The sequence below is a fragment of the Aythya marila genome (genome assembly GCF_965140915.1).
Source record: "Aythya marila genome assembly, chromosome: 3".
In the NCBI taxonomy this organism is placed as follows: Eukaryota; Metazoa; Chordata; class Aves; order Anseriformes; family Anatidae; genus Aythya; species Aythya marila.
In genome coordinates this window covers 79400545-79422346 of record NC_139044.1, presented here as the reverse complement: position 1 = coordinate 79422346, position 21802 = coordinate 79400545, and the positions used below count along the sequence as shown (strand labels likewise).

The 21802-nt window shown below is 43.0% G+C and overlaps 2 protein-coding genes across 15 annotated transcripts in view; one reads left to right on the top strand and one right to left on the bottom strand.

Moving 5' to 3' along the window:
- Positions 1-11188, top strand: part of ECHDC1 (ethylmalonyl-CoA decarboxylase 1) — a 41599-nt gene extending 30411 nt beyond the window's left edge. For all 3 annotated transcript variants that reach the window (XM_082756826.1, XM_082756827.1, XM_082756828.1), the window contains one exon: positions 6078-11188. In XM_082756826.1, coding sequence (XP_082612952.1) covers positions 6078-6483 — 406 coding nt within the window. In that variant the 3' untranslated portion in view covers positions 6484-11188. The remainder of the gene's footprint in view (positions 1-6077) is intronic.
- Positions 11189-11327: 139 nt separating this feature from the next.
- RNF146 (ring finger protein 146) lies at positions 11328-21461 on the bottom strand. Of its 12 annotated transcripts, none has more exons than XM_082756815.1 (6): positions 21365-21461; positions 19749-20943; positions 19111-19327; positions 17332-17447; positions 16656-16812; positions 11328-13094 (listed from the first exon to the last, which is right to left on the bottom strand). In XM_082756815.1, exon 6 carries the CDS (start codon positions 13091-13093, stop codon positions 12035-12037), a length of 1059 nt encoding a protein of 352 aa, XP_082612941.1. In that variant the 5' UTR covers position 13094; positions 16656-16812; positions 17332-17447; positions 19111-19327; positions 19749-20943; positions 21365-21461; the 3' UTR covers positions 11328-12034. The 12 variants fall into 12 exon arrangements, with proteins under 12 accessions (XP_082612941.1, XP_082612940.1, XP_082612946.1 ...); XM_082756814.1 differs by lacking the exon at positions 21365-21461 and having other exon boundaries at positions 11328-12868; positions 12956-13094; positions 19749-21338; XM_082756820.1 differs by lacking the exon at positions 19749-20943 and having other exon boundaries at positions 21365-21438.
- Positions 21462-21802: the final 341 nt, after the last annotated feature.

The window sequence follows — 21802 nt, the reverse complement described above, 5'->3', positions numbered from 1 at the left end:
ATATGTTAAGACTTGCAGGGCTGTCTCCCATGCCAAAGAAGAAGGGGAGAATGCATTACAGGAGCAACTCAGGGTAGGGTACAGTGACGGCAGTGCTTGGTGCACTGGGACTTGGTTTTTGGGGCAGGGCAGGTGTTCCCAGTGTGTGCTGCAAGCACTGATCATAGATTTGTGTGCTCCTTTTGTAGCCATGGGAAGAGCTTCATCCTGCTGTTGGCTGAAGGCCCTTTTACACACTTGCAGCTCCTCAGGCACAGATCAACCTCGGTTTTCATGTGCCATTACGGATGGCATGGAAGATCCCAGCTGCTCGGGTCCTATAGCTTGTCCTTAGCTCTAGAGACCTATGGCAGTGCTTCTGCCTCCCATGAAAGACACGTGGTGGCTTCTTTCTTTCTTTTAAGGAAATGCTCTTGCATCCTGCCGCCCACTTTCACCTCATCTGAACAGTTAATGTTCTTCATTTGTTCACTTTAAAGCTATTTTCTTTGCAAAGCCAGAGATGTAGTATGCTGCCTAGAAGATATTATTTTATTTATGTGGTGTGCTGGACCGAGCTGAAATAAAGGGCTTCTGTTCACAAATCAGGGCTTTTGTTGTGCAGATAAAGGAACTGGTAGTTTATTTCTTACTCTGATGCTATAAATTCAACAGACACAAATCTCTTTTGCTTTGTTTTCGCTTATGGTTACGAATAACACCTTAGCTGAGTAAAACCACCCTGTCTATTGCTTGTGTTCAGCAGCACTTTGAGTAGCACTCTTTTTTAATTAATTAATTTTTTTTTTTTTTTGTGGTGGGTTTTGCATGCATCAGCAAGTGGAGAGGGAAAGTTGGATTATGGATATTACTTGTGTAACTCTGCCTGTTGCCTGAGTCACCAGTCACTTGCTGCAAGGACCCACCACCAGTATGGGGATCTCCTGTGCCACTTGAGGTGACGAAGAAGCATTAGGAAGGTAGAGTGAGAGGATGGGTGCAACGTGCAGATGAAGCGGTGGGGCAGGGATTGTATTTTGAGTGTTGAGAAGCTGCAGTAGGACAGGGAAGAAGTAGACAATAGACACGGGATTTCTTAATGTGGATTTGAGACCTGCTGCAATTGCTGGTTGTCCTGGTAGTTTCCAAGCACAGTTGGAAAATCCTAAACTAGTTACATGCGACCTTTTGTCACTTGCAAGCAAGGTCATCAAAGTTTCATGCCCACCTGGCAAAATGACTTCCATTTGCGTGATTAACACCAGCCACAGGTAATGTAAGGTATGACCTCTAACAAAGTCTGTAACTTCCACTCTCCAGCAGTGCTTATTTTAAAAAGCTGTTTTAGCCACCTGTCAGCATGGCACGGCTGTTGCTTAATTTAACAAGAGTTAATTAAGCTGATGGCATATTGATGAGTATATTAGGAAAATGTAGACATTGGAAAAGTTTGTGACTGAATTGTACATCAACTTGGTTCTTCTGTTGTTTGCTGGTTAAAAGAAATGTGTGGCCCTTGATTACCTTCTTTCTGTTACCATTTTCTTGGTAATTTTATTCTTTCTTTAATATCTCTCTTTTGCTATGCTAAAAGTACATGCGTGTGTGGTTTGGATGGTTGGTTGAAAGCCTTAGATATCAATATTATATTCTGCTGGTCTCACTGAGTGATTGACAGTCAGCCAAAATACATGTGTGGCTGTCCATGACTGCTGCTTTTTGTGTGTCTGGGTGTCTAGCATCTACCTTTTGCAAAAATGTCCAATTGTATTTGAATGCCTAATTCTATTATATGCTGTTATATTGTATATTTCTCTTTCTGTACAGTGTGCTAAATGTATGGATGCCTTTTAATTGCATCCTAAGGACTTTGACGCTGCTTTTTTTGTGTGTGTGTTGGTTATAGATTTACCAAATTTTATAGAGTTACTACATAAAGTTGCCAAAATGTATAGAGGAAGGTGGTAGATTTAATTAAAGAACTTACATGACCCAAAGGCATATGCTTTGCCCATTGCTTGTGTTGGCTGTTGGTTCGAGAGCAAGCAGTGGGAGGCTGCAGGAGGCCAACGTATCTGTGAGAGAGATGAAAGTCATCTCCTGCAGCTCTGGCTGCCTGCTCCAGAATAACCATAGCTGAGAACCAGGTGCTGCAGCACTATGTGATACTGGCTGCATCCCTCTGTGATGTGTCCGTGTCATGCCAGATCACAGAAGAAGACTGGAGGTAAGGAGCTGTGTCCTTACGTGACTCTGGGAGCCAAACAGGGATGGGAATGAAATCCAGGTTGTTGACAACACATCTAATATTGTAGGCATCCTTCTTTGCATCGTGGCTTTTAGAAGCATAGTGGTAAGAGCTTTTAAAAGGCATAAAATAGAAGATGGCATTTGTCATTAGTGCCCTTGCCTTGTCAGAATTTAATTCAGACCCAAGAAGTCTAGGAAACGAGGAAGCAAGGGCCAGCACAGACCTTAATATCATCTTTGTTCTGCCCAAGGGACTGATTATACCTGTTGGAACAGGTCAGTAACACGAGCGCTATAAAAAGCAGATTCAAAAAACTGAGAAAGTACACTTTCGTTTGCATTATCTTTTCAGCCTTCATTGTGTGTGCCCTGGCTTCAAGTAGCTGGAAGGTACTTTAGCACAGGAAAGCACTGCCACTTGCTCACAAGGAGTGCTGCCTTTGAGGGAGCTGGCAGGCCCCTTTAAATATGGGGTTTGTTAGGTTGTGCTGTTAATGGCAAGCGAGGTGTTTTTTCAGATGCATTGTCAGGGAGGTGATGTGACAGTCAGCAGTTCGTGGGCGCAAGGAAATGTCAGAGCGAAGGAATCCTCCATCAAAGGTGAAGGGTTTGTAACATTTACTGAATCTGAGAACATTTTAAAATATACAGCAGGAACATTTGCTGTAGTTCTTGTTTGCTTCAGATGACTAACCCAAAATTGGATGCTTCCCATGGTAGCTGTGCTTTCTTCCTAGGGGTGCTGCAGTGTTTGTAACATGGAATTATAACGTTCTCGCAGAAGGCTTCTGCTGCACTTCGGTGCTTATGTTACCTTAAGCTTTCTTCTCCATTTTAAGACGTGAGGATTTCACTGCCCTTCACATTTCTGAAGGCTGTTTCTCTGCTTGTAAGGTCTTCAGTTACACTGTGTGTGAATTAGGTTTGATAAACATTTCTTTCAGCAGTGTCATGCAACAGATTTTTGTGTTTTGTTTTTTTTTCTTAGTCCAGGGAGGGCGTGTGTCCAGGAGCCCTGTGATACGACCTTCCCCCGGGTTATAGGAGACCCAGATTTTAATTCTCTTGACCTGGAAGACAAGTACAGGCACACTGCGTCAAATCAGAGCCTCGTTTTGTATTCATCTACTCTCCTGTCTCAGACAAGGCCAGTACTAGATGAATAACCTACGAGCAGCTCGAGAATAGAATGGTGCTTCTGTCTTTTCAGCTTTATAATTTCTACATCTCTGTACTTAGCAGTGTTTGATGTACTTTTCTTACATAAATTTATCTAATAGTAGATCAGATTCATCATGTCTCAGAAGATAGACTCAGCCCCTTTCACAGAATAAAAAAGGGGAAATATTTATGCAGGGCTGCAGCTGGTGATGTCCTGAGGCTGGTCCCAGGCGAGCTGAGCAGCAGCATTTAAGGCCTCCTGGAATGAGCTCAAGTCTCCTTTGCTTCCCTGGGCATAGGGACTGCAAGGGGGCCACGTAACTGATGGAGAGCGTGATGGGTGGTTTCTGTAGGGAGTGGAATAACTAAGGAGAGGATTTGTAGCTGAAAAGCCAGAAAAAAACACAGATATATTTCTGGAGTTTGAAGACAGCCAGGGACTACCTTAGCATCTTCTACTGACCGCCACTTATTCTCTGAGGAGCTTGTTGAAAGGTGCATTTTAGGGAGAGGGGAATTCCCATGAGATCCTGGAAGCTGCAGCCTGACAAGGCTCTCTGTGGATTTCGCTGTCAACCATTTGTTTTCCTTTCTGCATCTTTGGTTCCATTTTCGCTGAAGTGATGCCTGAGCAGGGTCACATATCATTTTCTATACAGAAAATTATTTTAGCCTTTTTCTTGTTGGTACTGAGGGATTGGTTGTTTTTGTAATGTAAAATTTGACTTCACATGTGCACTTCCAACTACGTTGAGAGAGCTTCCCAGATGAATCCATGCATTTTCCACTGAAAAGGTTGTCTGTAAGGCCCGAACACAAGTGCCTGGGACAATCTGGGAAATCAATTTGTTGTATTCAACAAATACAACACTGTCTTACTGATCTATTGCGGCTGTGTTACGAGACTGCCTACAGATTGTCTAGCATCACGTGACTAGATGCATATGACCACTCTTTTTTTAATGCTTTAAGTTGCTCAGCACAGCTAGAATTAAATCCTAAATAATATTTTCATTCCTGTTTTCCCAGTGGGACATTGGGTGTCAGCAAAAGTAAGCTGAGCCCATAAAGGAATTTTGGAATACTTGCCAAACCTTCCTTTTGAAGAGAAGGGACCTGAACTCCCTGGCATTTGCTGCATTTGGGAAGCACTTGGCTCATGTTAGCTAAAAACCTTTCCTCCCCTGCAATGCTCTGTTCTCTTCCTTTTGTCACATTACCTTCCTCCGCTATCTCTACAAAATGGCTTTCATGCAATCTGGCGTGTCAGCTGTTGCCTTTGTGCATTGTGTTGGGACTGGGATAAAGTGTAAGCTCTTCAGCCCTGGCGCTTTATATTACATCATGAATGCTGATAATGCTCTGGTTAAGAAAAAAAAAAAAACACCTTACAATTAACAATAACTGAGCAGATTGGGGAACTGTGAGCTCCCGGTAGTAGTTGCATTTTTAAAGGTTTTCTTTTTCTTCCCTTTTTAAAGCTGCTCACCTTGGTATTTTTATTACGGAAAACTGTGTTGTTAGGAAACAGACTTGAGTGTGTATCTCAGTATTACACGATCTATCTTCAGAAAGCCAATTAGTGCTTGGGTGGAAGCTAATCTACTTCACAAGTGTAATTTCCATCCCTTGTCTTGGAGGCGGCAGCGGCTAACCACGCCACGGAACATCTTGAGAAAGAGCAAGTACTGGTCTGCTTCTATGCATCTGCTCTGTGTGTTTCTATTTTGAGAGGCTTTTTCCACTAACCTAATGTGCCAGTGTGAACACTGAGGAGAGAGTACAGCCCGCTGCAGCAGAGCAGAGCTCCTCCAGGGAGACAGCTTAATCAACCCTAAGGTGAGGTCTTCAACAGGGGAGGTGACAGACTGCAGAAATGAAGCAAAGATGTGAAATCTTTGAAAACAGGAAAGCGGCTGTCTTCTGGAGAGGAGCAATTGTGTTACACAGTGTAAGGCATAGATAGAAAGCAATTCTGTTACATGCTGGGAGCCATAAATAGAAGATCCATCCTGACATCCCATACTGTAGTGAGTAGTTAGAAAATCAAGCTCAGGCAGACCCTCTACAATAGAGCAACAGCAACAACAAAACTATAATCAAACACAACAGTGCTGACAGAACTCCCCTAGTGCATATCAGTACTAAGATGAGCATGATGCATCCCCTCAAGAAATGAGCTTTGTGCTCAGAGTTTAGCCAAAACTGTTGCTTTAGGCATGAATTAGAGGGACTGTGCTAGTACTGTAAGTGTAATGCACTCTCTCATCTCTGCAATTCTGCTTTCAAACACTTTTTCGAACAGACTACGGGGATTGGTGTGGGCACTAAGCACCTTTACTTGTGGCAGTCTACAGGTCTCATTTTGAGAAGGGCCAAGAGCTGCAGCTGAAGTCACTGGGTGATATAAAAATTAAGGTATTACAGCTCTGGCTCTAATTATCATGCTGCCAGGTTGCATTTAAAGGTTGGACGTGGCACTTAGGGGCATGGTTCAGTGGGTGATGGTGGTGGTAGGGGGATGGTTGGACCAGATGATCTTGGAGGTCTTTTCCAACCCTAATGATTCTGTGATTATCCTTTGGAAGCAGCGGGGAGGAGGAAATGGAGAAGTGAACGCCGGAGAGCTGAAAGCTAAAGTCAGTGCAGAGACTGACCTCTGAATGTGTTTGTTTTTCCATTGACAGGTTGATGACGCCTGGCAGCGAAATTCGATTCGTCCATAAGCACATGGGGCTGGTTCCTGGCTGGGGAGGAGGCGCCAGGCTGGTGCGCATCGTCGGCAGCGGGGCTGCCCTCCGGCTGCTGAGCGGGGCCCTCAAGGTGGACCCCGAAAGAGCGCTGCACCTTGGGCTTTCGGAGGAGACCTTGCTGTCCCCGGAGGAAAGCGGATCCCTAGAAGAAGCTCGAGCCTGGCTGAGTCAGTACACGGAGGGTCCAGCTAGTGTGATTCGGGCTGCGAAACAGGTGGTCACAGCAGGAAGAGAGCTACCTCTGGAAGATGCCTTAAGGACAGAGAAGGACATTTTTGGAACTGTCTGGGGTGGGCCTGCCAATTTGCAGGCGCTGGTTAGAAGGCCAAAACACAAATGATGGGCAATGCGCAAGGAATGTTCTTGATATTTTGCAAAGCTTTCACTGAAACTGGTGTTAAAACTGAATCATTTAATGCCAGTTTAAATGAACAAGTTCTTAACATTCCTGTCATTTGTGTCTGGCAGACATATTTGGTGTGCAACCGCAGAGGAATTGCCAGAAAATTTACTGTTCTAATCACCCACTGAATGGAGATTAGTGAAATTAGTATGTAAAGGTAAATACCGTGCTGAGAGTAGAACTATAATTCTTTTGGAATGAGGTTGAAGATTATTTTCTTTGGAGTTACTTTTGTTTTTCTAACTGGTATGGAAATGAGAGATGAGAGTTTTATTTATTTACAGAGCAGGTGCACCTAAAGCTGGAAAACCTGAGTGCCCCAACATGTTGCCAGTGTCTTAAAGCAACTTTGAAGGGATGGTAACTACTGAGATGATATTTTTTTCTTTTTTCATCTTCAGTCAGTTCTGGGTATAATTGCTAAGAAAGTGATATGTCTTTTTTAATGGCAATTGTTTTATAGAAGCAGCTCTAGTTCATTGAAGAGCTTGTAGCCCTTGTTCACTGACATGGATCCAAATCTTTAAGTGCATTTAGGTGTCTACTGACTGCTTTGGGAACAGCGATCTTACATACGCATCTGCACATTCCCACAGCCTGGATCTGATACGGAGCACGTGCAAAGCTGCTGACCTGATTATTCACTTAAAATCTAGTTGAAATCTTAGAAAGCCATGATGCGTAATGCTCCCAGATGGTATTTTGTTGACTGGATGGTCTCAGTACTTCAGTGTTCTGGAAGGATTTTTCTTCCGTTTAAAGTACTTTTACTCACAGGGCATATTTGGGCTGTGAAAGACCAGACAACTTGGAACTCAATATCCATGCCAGTGACTGTGTGAATAACCAGATAACTCAGTGGGGAGAGTTTTTGCTTTAGAAATTAGAAACTGAGACTGAGTCCCTGCTTTGGGAGATGATTCTTGGTTTAAAATTAAATATCTTTGGTAGCAAAAATGTACAGACATATACATGACTGAGAGTTTCCTGTATTGTTGATTAGAAGGAACTTGTCTCTAAGTTAAGCAGGGTCGATACCTGAACCTGGGACCCATGTCCCCCCCGCAAGGGAGCATGTTAAGGAGGAAACTCTGGGATGTTTTGCATTGATGTGCATTCTTGCTGTGACCAGGCATAACTAACAGGTATGTGGTACAAGCTCCCTTAGGAAAATGAGGTGATTCCTTGCAGGGAAATCCATGTTACGGTATCTACAGTGTGGCAGAATTACTGAGTTTGAGACAGTGAGGATCTTGGGGCAGATTAATGATGGGAATTAGGTTTGGATTGCCTGCTAAGATTCTAAAGCTTTTGAGCATATGCTATGCTCCGCTGGGTATTTTACTATATGGCTTTAGCAGTGGGGAGCATGTATAGCCTGAAGCAATGCTGAAGGAAGGGATGTGTTCTGAGCTGGCTCCTCAAAAAAGATAAGCAACTTATCCTGTCCTGTTGATCCTTCCTTTCTGCCATTGCACCTGAAACTGTTGAAAGATTTCAAACCTTTCTTCCCCAACGATAACATTCAATGTTTACTTCCAAGTTAGATAGGAATGGGAACAGGGGAGAGGGTAGTGGTCTGTTTCGTGCTCCACCCTTCTTTTTTATCTAACAGCTCACTGTTAGTCCAGTGCTGCTGGATTCTCTCCTGGATTTCAAACCCATGACTTAGGAGGTAAGGTTGTTTTAATATAGTAAGGCAAAACTTAACTATTTAGTAATGAAGCTGATGTGCTTTTCATGAAGCTCATCAGGATTCCTGAGGGATTCCAGACTGCCAACATCACTGAACTTTCAGAGCGTGTTTTACTCCATGCTCACCCAATTCCTGTTCAACTTTTTGAAGCAATAGCACATCATTTTGTTATTAGTCAAAAAAAAAAAAAAGTACTTTCAATGGCAGATAGATAGTTAGGTCTTTAATAGCAACAAGAATAAATTTGCCATTACTAACATTGTGATTGTTTTTTAAAATGGTGTGAATATTACTTAGAACCTGAACAAGACCCTTGAATATTTTTATTTTTTGGGTGTCAGGCTATAAGGTCCAATAGCATATTCTGTGAACTGCGTGATATAAATTTGAAAGGGAGGAAACTGTAGCAGAAAAGCAGCCTGTTTTACTTGCGCATTTTGAACTAGACATATGCTGACAGTAAGCGTAACTTAGTATGTGTATCTACTGGGGACCTTTTTCCAGTTCAATCTGTAGGCAATGAGTTTACTTCTCATTTCAGCAAGTGCATTTCTCCAGCTATCCTCTCTGATTTGTATCAAAGCCAGTGTTTGCTTTTAATAACAGCACAAATAATTAACTGGTGCTAGAAATGGCTAAGACGCTTTCAGAAAAGGTTACAGAAACTCATTTTGTCCTCTGATCTGTTGGAATCACAAACATACCAAATGCTGCTATAGGAGATTCTCAAGGTAATTATAGGTGTTTGTTTTGATCAAGGATTTTTGTGCTCAGCCTAATACTGTATTCTATTATTATTTTTTTTCTGTCTTAAAAGCAAGTGTAGCCCTTGTTATGAAAACCAGTCTAACTAAATTACCATGAGTGGTATTACAAGGGCTCCAGAGATAAAATGGAGTCCCATTTTAGCAATTGCAAACCTAACTGCCCAGTTTCATACATCACTGTATTATCATCTTACAGTGACAAATACCTGTAACCAGTGGCTAATAGGCATTTAGGCATTTATTTTATATATATATACACATATATATATTACAATTTATTAAATACTACAAGCTTCACTCTTTTGTTCCCCTTAAGAAATGACCTAAAACCAAACAAGCGCTAAATGCACAGAATGAATTAGAAATCCATGTTCAAAATTGATCCTCCCAGCCTCCTAATTAAATGGAGCGCTAGCTTTTCTATTTCCTAGGGGCTAGTTTGCCAGCTCCCTCCTCAGCAAACGAGGTTTCACATTACGTTGTGAAACGCCTGTCTTGTTCCTTGCCTCTGTGTATTGGGACACCCCGAGTACTTAATGGGGGTGTGGATTGTGAGCTAAGCGTTCAATCGCATGATACGGTCACGCTGGGGATCACTTTTAGCAATACTGATACTTTCCTGTATTTTTGCCGCAGGAATATACTTACCAAATGGGCAACCGAGGTGTTCTTCCTGAATGCGTGGTTTGCTGGGTGTTTTTTACTGTGCTGGAGGAGTTCTGTATCTGTAGCTATCTGTTCTGGAACTGAAGAGATGCAGTACAGATTTTATAGTATTTTAATATCCTCTTTCCTCTCCACTCTGCGTTTCTATAGTTATTTTCTACAAGTTGAAAGATTGTGTAATGCATAGAGTTACAGAAAAAGGTATAATGCAGTGTGGCTGTAGCTTGGCTAAAATAGAGAACAAATATCCTACTGATGGTAATGATTTAAATGTGAGACGGGAATTACTGGTTACTGTGTCTTCCTAGCTTGATCTGGGGTGTGTATTTGCCACTCTGATGATTAGCTGTTAAGCACTTACCAGCCTTACTTTAACTAATTTCAGTAATTCACAGCTGCGGTCAGCCAGCAGGAGCCAAAGGCAGCATCATGGGTGTTCAGAGGTTTGCCTCTACTTTGGTCAAGAACCCCCATGGATAACCACTAATAAAATTCACTGTATGTTATTTGTGCTGGAAGTCCTCAAATTGAGCATATATAGCAAGTCTTGTATTTTGCATCTTGCTGTAACAGTGCATAACCTCGTGTTAAGTGAAATGCACGCGGTTATCAGAAGCATTCTTACTCTGTGTTTTTACAGCACAGTTAGATTTTGATTAGAGCCATTGCATGCTAACTAGAAAGAAAAAAGGCAGGTGACAACTAACAAATGGAAGAAAAGACAATCTAAGTTCTTTCCTTCCAATCACAGTACTGGCTCATTTCCTTTTGGAACTATTAAGTGGTAAGAAAGTAATGCTCCTTATTCCATCTAAGCCTCCTGTGTCAATTCCTTTGTTCCCTGGACTCACTGTCTCACCTTGCGGGCAAAAATAAACCCCAGAAACTGGAAGACTTGCACAGCTTTATCCATGAATACACATTTATTTCAGTCATTGTTATAGTAAGGAAAACATCTTAGAAGCTTAAGACTACCATTTTTAGCACCTTTTCTATCACAATTTGAAATAATTACATTTCAGCTATTGGCCCTTTCTATTCTGGGATATATGCACTAAGAATTGGAGTTTAATTACCTTTGTTTTAAAGATTAAGCCAAATCAACAGATGACTGACCACCATTTTTCAGAATGAGAAATAACTGCCATAGGAAAAAAAAAAGACATTGTACTCTTGACGTTTGTAGAAACTGGGAGATGCAGTATCCAGGATATGTATTTCTAATACAAGCCCACAATTATCTTTTCTGTGCTGCTAGTTTTGCTATGGAGAAAAGATGAATAGCAATGTATTCCTTAACATGTGTTCTTTACCTTGAAGTCGGGTTTGATTATTCATGCTCTTTTATTTCAATGTTTCTGCTGTTAATAAATAAGACTGTGATAGTTTTGTCTACCATAACAGTGAAGTGAGTTGATCAGCTCTTCAGCTGAGGAGCGTTAAGCCTGTGTAAACATTAAGTCTGTAACTCAGGATTTTCCTTTAGAAAGGCACACTCCTACAGTGTTGTTTGAGATACAGTCAGTCAGGGATGTTAAGAACTTAGATACCACTCAAAACCAATCCTCCCGTTCAGCAAACACAGGAAGCTGTTTCATGATGGTTTTCTTTAAAGTTCCTCCAGTGAAGTTCAATTAAACTGGAGACATATCTAAGATTGTTACTGGTAAAATGTAGTTTTATTAAATTATAAATTCCGTAACAAAAACGAGACAGATCAAGAAAGACCTCAAAAACAGAACTACAAGGACTAGATGGCAAAGCCCATGAAAATGCCATGAAGTGTATAGGTAAGAATTTGCAACGAAAGTTAACAGCATTTTTACATTTCCATTGAAGGAAGGTAAGTGATTGCTCTTTGTCTAGTAAAAACACATTTTAACTCCAAACTCACATCTATTTTTTCTCACATTAAATTAAGCATCCTGCTCACACCCAACATCTTGCCTGCTCCCACATTGCTTTAGTGTTCTTTTCATACATCAATCCATGCAGAAAGTAGTAAGACACTTAATGCAACAGTCAGATAATGAAAACAATTCAAGTTGTACAGTAGATATACATTGGCCAAAAAGGGACCGAGTATCTCCAAGGGGAAGATGCTACAAAATAAACACAAGACATTTTCAAGAAAACTGGGTATTGCTAAGCAGCTTTCAAACCATTAATAGGATGACCCAGTTTCTTACACTTAGTCTTCCAGCTGAGACACGTTAAAGAGACTTAAGTTAGGCCAGATCTGGTTCTCCCCTTCACCCCACCCTCCCACCAAACACACTGCTAGGTTTGAGTGCAATGCCAATGTGGACAGAAAATTTACAGATACGGGACTGAGTTTTTCAATCGCATGGCTCCAGATTTAAACTTCAGTGACTGTGCACTGTCCATCCGGCCTTCTAGACCTTACGCTTGCGTTTACCACCCCTCCCCCTGCCACTGGTCTATCCGCTCCTGACTGGTTTGCGTTGGCATTCAAGTGTCTCTGCTGGGCAGAGGATGGCTGTTGCTGGAGGTGGGTAGACACATCCTCGCTATCGCTGCTAGCATCCGATTCGGTCTCCTCCACGGAGGCGTCAGGGGCCGGCACCCTACCAGATGATGACGATTCATGGTCTTCCTCCCCCTCTCCCCTATGGCTCCTTTCGGCCATACTGTCTCCATTTATTTGCAACTGGGCAAAAGAGTTTTCTAGAGAAGCGCTTGCATCAGGCGATGGTGTTGAAGGACTCATCAGCTGACCATCGAGTGACGGCAGGGGCCTAGCAGGAACAGCTACCAGGGGCTGTACGGCTGCAGCCCCCGGGGTCGCTGTGCTGTCTGCACCATCAGCGGAGCTCTCTCTTGCCAGGTTGACAGTGTTAGCGTCACAGTCCAACCTAAGCCCAGCCACTCCCTTCTTTGGAATATCTATAATGTCCCGTTTTATTTTCCTGCGGCGTCCATGCTCGTTTCTCCTATACTGAACCATATTTTCAAGATCTGCTACGTATAAAAACCCAGCGATCAGCATTTCAGTGCTCTTTTTACCTTTGGAAAAGGCATCTTCCAGCTCTCTGCTGGTACGTTCATCATACTGCCACCAACCATTTCTACCTTCATAGTACCAAGCATATTCTCCGTTGCCTCTGCTTGCTGCTTTGAGTTCTTCCGGTGATAATAAGGTTGGCTTGTCGAGAAAATCCTCTGGAATCTCCTGCCGGCAGAGTGCACATCGTTTCCCAAGCCAAGAAGCTCCCTTCACACACAGATAGCAGAAGACATGTTTACAAGGCAGACTTACTGGATGGACACACGTTTGCAGACAGATAGCACATTCAGGGACTGTCAGGGGAGGTGCTGCATTAGCACATGACTCATTTGTCTTCCTATTTGTGGGAAGCATGTTGATCGAATGATCTATTTCACCACAGCCAGCCATCCTGCAGAAGATCAAAGAGATGTAAATCAGTTTACTGTGTCAACCTAAACTGGCACCTTACCTCACCATCCACAGAATGAGACACTTGCCTTGCGTTAAGATGAGGTATCATTTATGAAGCTCAACTTCTAAAGTAAGGGATAGGTTAACACTCTGTTTTCTGAGTCAACAAACTAAGCTGAATTTTGGTAGATTTCTTTTTTTCCCCCCAATCGCTGATCTTGAATCTTTTGTTTCATTTTTAACACAGTACCATGCCAAACTTTGGCATTTCCTGTCCTTTTTCTGAAGCAGTGCTCATCAGCTAGCTTTATGCAGCCTAAAGGTACTACGAAGTGTCCAGCCAGCCTGTTATTTTGGAAACTCCTCAGAAAATCTGAAGAGGCTATGATTCTTTTCTCAAGAGGTGACCTACCCACAAAACAATCCATCTGTACAGTACTGGTGATCATCAGTTTGACTAGGGGATTACCAGAACAGTACTTCAGGCTAGGTTTCCATAGTACAAAATATGCCCAGCAGCAGAACCAGGCTGGAGTATTCCCACTTGCTGTTTCTTAAGTCACCACAGCGTACCAGCCCTCAGACAGGGCTCGTAACAACCACAGGGCTACAGGAGGAAATGGATTTGAAGACAGGTGGCTTTTTCAAAAGCTATCCTGGATTTCTCTTTCCTAAAAAACAGGTGAACTTGCTGATCTAGCTGAGGGTACCTCAAAAGGAATTGTTCCAGCCAAGCAGAAGGGGCAGTGTATCTATCACAGGAGATGAAATATGCAGCCATGATCGTTTGTGAAGTCACTGCCTGTGCCTTTTCTGGCCATGTATTATCTCTGTTATTAAACAGAAATTTTGTAAGCAACTACAGTGTTACTCTGGCATTTTATAGGATTTCAATAGGCAAAATATTCTAGCCTAGACAATAAAAACGCCTGCTAGACTACATTCTACCTATGGCAATCTTTCACAGTCTTTTTCATGGTTATTTTCCTTTTATGTTCTCTTTTATTCTCATCAAAACAAACCAATAGATACCAAATGAGGGAGAAGAGCGGGCTTTGGGGGAATGGGGCCTAAAAATGTGCCTTTTTCATTTTAAATCTCCAAGGAATTTGGCAGCATGGTGCTGACACTCAGCAAAATAGCCTTTCAATATAACTAGTCCTCTTTGCACAAACAGCAGAGATTAGTTCATCCAAAGGCATCACAGAAGGGTGGGCCAGAAGGGACCATTAGAGGTCACAGGAGCCCAGATTCCAGCTCCACACGGCACTACCACCAGTATCAGATCTGATCAGTCATGGCTTTGTCTAGCTGACTTTTGTGAAACCTGCAAGGATGGTGGTATCACAACCTCCCTGGACAGCCTGTTCCAGTATTAGACATATTTCTAGTAAAACACGTTACCTCAAGAGAAAATCCCTCGTGTTACAGTAAAAGCCTCCACTGCTTTATACATCTTATGAACGCATGCTGGGATTAGAAAAAAAAAAAAAAGATTTATGCTTCTGTGTCTATATTTATCTTTACAATAATGTATCTCTATATGCTACCCATTCCCTTGTTACTGTAATTTCCCCTCGAAAGAGGAATGCCTTTCTTTAATCAAGTCGTTTTTTTTAAGCTCTACTGTTCATATATTTTTTTCTGAAGTGGCATATAATTGTGTCCACCTTTGTATCTGAATTTCCTTCTCTGAGATTAAGAACAAATATGCATACTAGCTCTTCAGTCAGCATGCAGATACAGACAGCATTACCACCTGGTAATTGTCTTTATTGTGCACATCTACATGTGAGACACATTCTAAAAGTGTTGTGAACTAGTTGCTCCCTGGCAACTTCACACTTTCCAGGTTATATTTGGAAGCAGAACTTTACACCAAAACTAGGTTTTTATGACGAGAAACTTATCAGAAAAAGGAGAGAAGAAAAGCTATTCAGATTTCAGAATACCCACGAACACAAGTCAAACGCTATCTCACAACAGAAGAGCTGAAAGAGAAATCCATGTATTGATTAATTTGTGCCAACCATGGCTGAGGAAAAAAGATCTGAATTTTCAAGTGTTCCCATAATGACATACTACTGTGCAGAAAGGCACAGCAGCTGAGATTTTTATTTCCATGCTACAGTTTTACAAAAGGCTTCTTTTCCCTAAATATGTTTTATAAGGTTATCCTCTTCAAAGAAAATATAAAAACAACATGAAGATAAGTAACTTCTATATAATTTGTGTATAATAATTAAGAATTTGGAGACTGCTGGGATTAAAATGAAACCCATTTTGACAAATCAAATTCTGGTATTGTTACTATTATGAGTAAATGTATTACGCTGTATCATGAGTAAACAAAAAGCAGTGTGAGATTTCTCATTAATATTTGAGCTGTGCTAAATACGTCACCTTTTAATTTGAAGGTTCTTTGATTCCTTACTAGATCAAGCTAATAATGCAGCATATGAACGGAAAGGAGGAATAAATGCCTTATTTTGAAAGTCTTAACTGATTTTTAATGAATTAGAGGAAGACAGTATTTGTAAAATTAATACAGCTAGAGGAATACCCTTATCTCTAACCAAGCACTACCCGCAACATAAAACTTTTAATAAAAGACAAGCACAACTGCAGTTGCATGTGCTCAGAATGCAGGACAATTATCCATTTAAAGATTTAGATCAACTGAACTGAGGCTCTCACTTTTTGTTTCTAAAAGAACATACTAATTAATCCTTTATTGTTTATCTTTTTAAGTATCAGATCTAGTTCATAGAGTTTGTCTATAAATTAGTACTAGGGCATATATACGTAGATTTTTATCGAACAGGTAAGCCCTTTGGAAAAGAGGAAAAACATCTAGAGCTGCTATTCTGCTAAGTTATGGTTGTGGGAGCACATTCATTCCAGCTTCATGGCATTAATAACTAAACAAATCTGAGCGCAGAGTATTTTCCCTGAAATTAACAGTAATATTTTATAACAAGATTTAATCAAAAAAGGATTCATATTTAAATGGTTTTCAAATACTAACCTCTGTTTTTTGGAGAGATGGGTTACTTTATTAATTTTGGCTAACAGGGAAAATTACATTATCGAATAAATTAAAATCAGTGACAGGTTCTAAAAATAAAATTATTTGAAGTATTTGGATCATCAGTTCAGATATAAAAAAGGGAACAACAAGCATCTGAATGCTACATTTTAACATAAATACAGCCTAAAGCCAACTGTGAAGGAGCTGGTCTACAATCTTGGCAGATCTCACTTCTATTATCTCTCTCTTTTTTTTAATTAATATTAAAACCTACATTTCATTTGGTAAGCTTAGGACGCATAGCCTAGAGTGCCTTCATCAACACACAAAGTATGGAATAGGTAATGTATAAAAATTATACTAAAATTCCCCAGGCCTTCTGGAACTCTGTCCAAAGAGCAAGTAAATTCCCATAACGCTACCCCAAAAAGTAATTTTTCAGACTCCAGATCAAATTCCAGCTACAACTAAGCAGTTTGTCAATGAGCTGACACATGCAAGACCATTAACAAAACAACAGCAGCTTACTTTCTCAGAGTAATTTCTACTGACGCATGCCACGAGACTAAGATGTCCTCTCTTCAGATGGCTCCAACTAGGATGGCAGGTCCTCTTTCCCAAGGCTGGCTCATTCCTTGTCTGTCCTGCCCAATGGTACACTGCAGTGTTTCAGCTTCTCTGCACACTAATGGAAAGCAAACAGTATCACCATTACAACAGCACTGTACGCAGGTATGAGTGAACAAAACCCAATGCCATGGTCCTGTTACAGAAAAGAAATAACTATCCTTTAATTTACTTGATGCAGACACCATCAGACATTGTTGCGTTTTTTGCAATTGCCAATTTTGCCCTACAGTTTGATGTCTATTATTCTGATGTCTAACTTATGCAAATTATCTTTTTCTAAAGTATTATAAAAGGCAATTATCTTATTACATCTGAAGTTAATGCCTCATTTCCATAAAGTAACCATGTAGACAAAATGAGAAACGAGACTAAAGTTAGGAGTATGTTACGTTTGTGCATATTTAATCTCTAGTAAATGACTTCCTGTTTTCAGAGAGTTTAACAAGTAACAACAGCATCCTAAACCTGTATCTAAAAAGAGCCATATCATATTATTCCAAAGGCCTATCCAGCTTTGTATCTTGTCTGTAAACAAGGGCTGTTTTGGGATGTTTGAGGAGAAAACAATGCATACAAACAGGTGATTTCCCTAGGTCCTGTCCACATTTCAAGCAGTCTGCAGCTTACGGCCCTCTTTATGAAGTGCCAAGTGCTTCTGAGGTTCAATCCTGAAACAAATACGTGTGATCTCTGAAAAAGAGGACAAGGGTGTAGTTCAGGCTCCGCAACTCTGAGGTAACATGCCCCTCTTCAGGCTACCAGTTAATGTCAGCCAAAATACATTTTGCAGTATGTCACCAGCCAGAATTTGAACCAATTCATTTCACAAATACAGAACAGTCACTAGAAACCAGTGTCTTAACAATTACCTAAATAACTCTACAGTAGGCAGGTAGGAATCTGCAAACTGGGCAAGAGCAGGGAGACCACCAAGATTTCACTGTCCTGTTCTCAAGCTCTAAACAGGAAGGTCTCGACCTGAAAGAGCCACCCTTAGTTACAGAAAGTATTTTGGGAATCGTATGTAGGAAGACTGGTGAGCCATACAGCTGTATCTTCCTCTCTTCTGGGCTGTCGCTTTCAAGATGTTTCTCAGGCATTTTGAATTACAATTTTCAGTTGCTGCAAAATCTTACACTTACGAATGCTTTGAAGCAGACCCAAGAACGTCACGTATTTGATTTCAATTTGCTCAAGGAAAGAATCGTTTTGGTGTAAACGTGGTGCAGATCAGATTTATGCACAGACTAGAGCAAAGTCAAGGAGTGGTAAGTCTCAGAAAGAACATGGAGCATTTAGTATTACGGTGTTCTGTGCTATGGTCCATCAAATGACTGAACATTTATCACGAATAATGTCAGATTGAAATGTTCAGATGACTCCAGTGTAAGATAAATTACTCAAACGTGTTTTTTTCCTTATAGCTGAGCTCCACGCAGCATTCAGTCCAGCTATTTTTAGCAAACGTTCAAAAGGAAAAATGCAAAAATGAACATGCCTATCTACTTGTCCTAGCACCCCTTCAAAAGGGAGATGGCTCTCCCCTCATCAATCCAGCAACTTCCCCTTTCTTCATACATTAATCTGAAATGGAGAGCTGCAATCACACTGAAATTTTGGCTCTACTAATCCACTCAGACCAAATACCGTGTTTGCTACGATCAAAGAGATGGTTGCAACAAGCTTGATGCTGTGGGTGTGGTGCCCAGCCCTTCAGCTCAGACCCTGGCTTTCTATTCCTTCTGCAGGTTTTATCTGCTACCTCCTCTAATCCACTGTCAGAGGTGGAGCATTCTAACATCAAATGTTACGTGGGCATGGGAGAAGGACGCTGGGTCAGCTCTGACAGATTTCCTACTAAAAAAAATGCACGCACATATACGATGCATGTAATTATACTGGGAAGAATCCAATTAGGGCATAATTATGGGATTATGGTAAGGCAACTTTCTAAATGCTGCACAGCTCTTAAAAAGAACTAGTTCACAAACTGACTTCAGGTAACCTCTACTCTTCATTACGTTGTTATTTATGTAATAAGCCAGCCATGAAAACTTTACAAAACGGGATAAAAGACGCTGGTGGTTACACACACCCTTTCCCGGACTCTGCTCCTTTGAAGTTAAGTGGCTAAGAGCCGTGTTCTCTACGTAGCAATTAACTGCCTACGTTAGACGAGCACCTCGTACGGGGAGTTACGCTAACTGTGGCAACCTGCAAGAGTCCCTTCCCCTTGCGCACTGACTAAACCCACACGTCCCATCACACGTGGATTTGGAAACGTGCATTCAACACGCAACGGATGCAGGACAATCCCACCACCCAGGAGCAAGGGCTTCGACCTGGCACCGACCTGGCATCAGCAGCTGGCCAGCAGCTCCTCCCACGCTGAGGCTCAGGCGGTGTCTGACTGCTCTTTGTTCCCTTGGAAGTCTCCAGGGACGCTTGCTGGGAGAAGTTGTGCCAGCCTCTTCCATGCAGCTTTATGACTCCAAAGTGGCTGACCTCCTACCTGAGCTACCATCCAACAGTGACCCCAGGTCTTCTTTGAGAAAAACGTCGAGCTCTTACTAAACCAAGATGGAACAAAACCTTTCTTGTCAGTTAACTGCTACCCATCAGGTTCCCAGTAACCTATCAGAGCCCAAACTACTTTTTTTTTCCCCCATTTTTCTTTTGCTTTGGAGACCAGAGCGAAAAGAAAAACAGCAATAATAATTAAAAAAAAAAAAAAGTATCCCAGAAATGCACATATTTAAGAAACCAGCTCCTGAATGTAAATGTGGTGTTACCTACAGCCTTATTTAAATCCTGCCTCAAATGATAAATTCTACAGCACTCTGCAGATTACTTAGAATAGTTACCACAAGCTAATCCTTTGTGTCCCCATATGCTGAAAAATCAATGGGTGCAGCACTACAAAATAAAAACGGTAAATGCTTTTATGTAGTTTAGTACTTGACTGTTTCCATCAAGCTCCCTATCTCATACCTCGATTCCTGGGGGTGGCGGGGTGGAAGGAGGTGGAAGCAGGGGATAGAACTCTGTCCTTCCCTACCAGCCACCATCAGCCAAACACTGGGGAAAGAAAGAAGGGAAGATTTTTGCCTTTTTTTTTTTTTTTTTTTTTTTAATAAGGTGAGGGAAAAAAACTCATTCTCCCAGCTGAAGGCCTGTTATTGTCAACGCAGTGTCAGCTAAAGGTACTGAGCCTTTCAGATATTTTTCAAACCATCACCAGGCAATGCACAGCAGATAAATAACCTGTCTCCTGTCCACGGTGACTTCTCTGTACCTCTTTCTTAAAGTTAGAGTATCTTTGGGAAATTAGAGATGTCATGAGGGCTCAACTTCCCTGTCATTCCTTATGCAGTGCCATTACACATTAATTAAAACAAAACAAAACAAAAGACACCTTGTATAGATTTAGAACTAAACCACAGAAAAATAGTCAAGTGCAGAACAGTCAACCATTTTGCTATTGAACTGCTGCATATTTATTCAAAGTGAGCTTCTTGTCCTATGCTACAATTGGAGCACTGAATTTGAAGTAAATATTTCATTTTATTTAAGAGAGCAAAATATTAGCTTCTTTCTCAAACAAAACTGATAGTGTCAAAGCTGCCGTAGGGAAACAAAGCAAGAATGGGTTCATCTGAAGTTATCAATGCTTTGGAAACACAAAGTAAGCACAGGAACATCTTTAAACAGAGAGAGATTAACATGCACAGAAAAAGGAGGGGGGGAAAATCAATTCCAATAAAGGTTTTTACTTCCACCATTTCCAAGGGCCCACCATGCAAACTGCCTTGAAATCCTGCAGCTCCATCCCTCTCGGCAAATGACAACGGCGTGACCGACACCCCAACTGCTGCAGCGGGTTTGGGAGGAAACAAAAAGAACTTTTTTCTTTTCTCCCCGCACAGATTCCGCACTGTAGCGATTTAAACAATCGGCACTTTGATTCCCTCGGACAGCAACCACAGCATCAGCCACAGGGCGCTGCCAAGCGGGCTCTGGCCAGCACAGGGGATTTAAGATTAACTCAAAGCGGCCAAATCGATCCCGGGGCTTCGTAGCGGGCGCTGGGCGCTGTCACGGCAGGTCGCTTTCGGCGACGCGTTTTGGGAGGCACTTCCAGGCCTGTTTTCAGCAATCCCCTGCGGTAGGGGAGGCTGCGCTTCTCCTGCCACAGACCCGACAAAGGCTCAACTTTTCGCAGCGCCCTCCCCTTGCGATCACCGGGGGCACGGTTCACGGCACGGGACCGGGGGCTGGGCTCACAGCGAAGCGACACCGGCACGGACACCAACACCGCAGCGCGACGGGCCGCGCAGGGCCCGCACCGGCACCGGCACCGCCGCCCCCCCGGGCCCCACCGCCGGCCGCCGCCTCCCTCCCCACGGCGCTGCCGGGCCCGGGGGGAGCCCCGCCGGCACCCCGGGGCCTGCCCTTTTGTTCCGGGCCTCGCACAGCCCGGCCCCGCCGCGGGGAGGAGGGTGGGAACGGGGGGGGGGGGGGGAGCGCGGCCGTTGGCGACCGTTGGTGACCGTTGGTGACCGTTGGAGCCCCCCCGTCCCCCCGGGGTGCCGCCGCCGGGGACTCACCCGCACGGCCGGGTCGGGTCGGGTCGGGCCGGGCCCGGCGCGCGCCGCTCCGCCACCTGCCGCCGCCGCGGGACGCGCCGACGTCACGGGCGGGGAGGGGAGGGAGGGGGGGGGCTGCCGCGCCACCGTGACGCCACCGGGAGGGAGGGGCCGTAAGGGGAGGGGAGGGGAGGGGAGGGGAGGGGCGCGCGCGCCGGTGGCGTCACGGGGCGGGGGGTGGCACGGCCACGCCCCCCGCCTCCCAGCCCGAGGAGGTGTCATGGCGGCGGGGCCGTGTTCTGCTTGTGGGCAGCCACACAGGCGTTAGGGCTGGGAAAGACCCCCGAGAGCATCTGGTCCGACTCCACCACCACCGGTGTCACTCACAAACCCACGTCCCTAAGCACCGTGTCCCTAAGCACCACGTCCCTAAGCACCCCGTCCAGCCTTCCCCCAAGT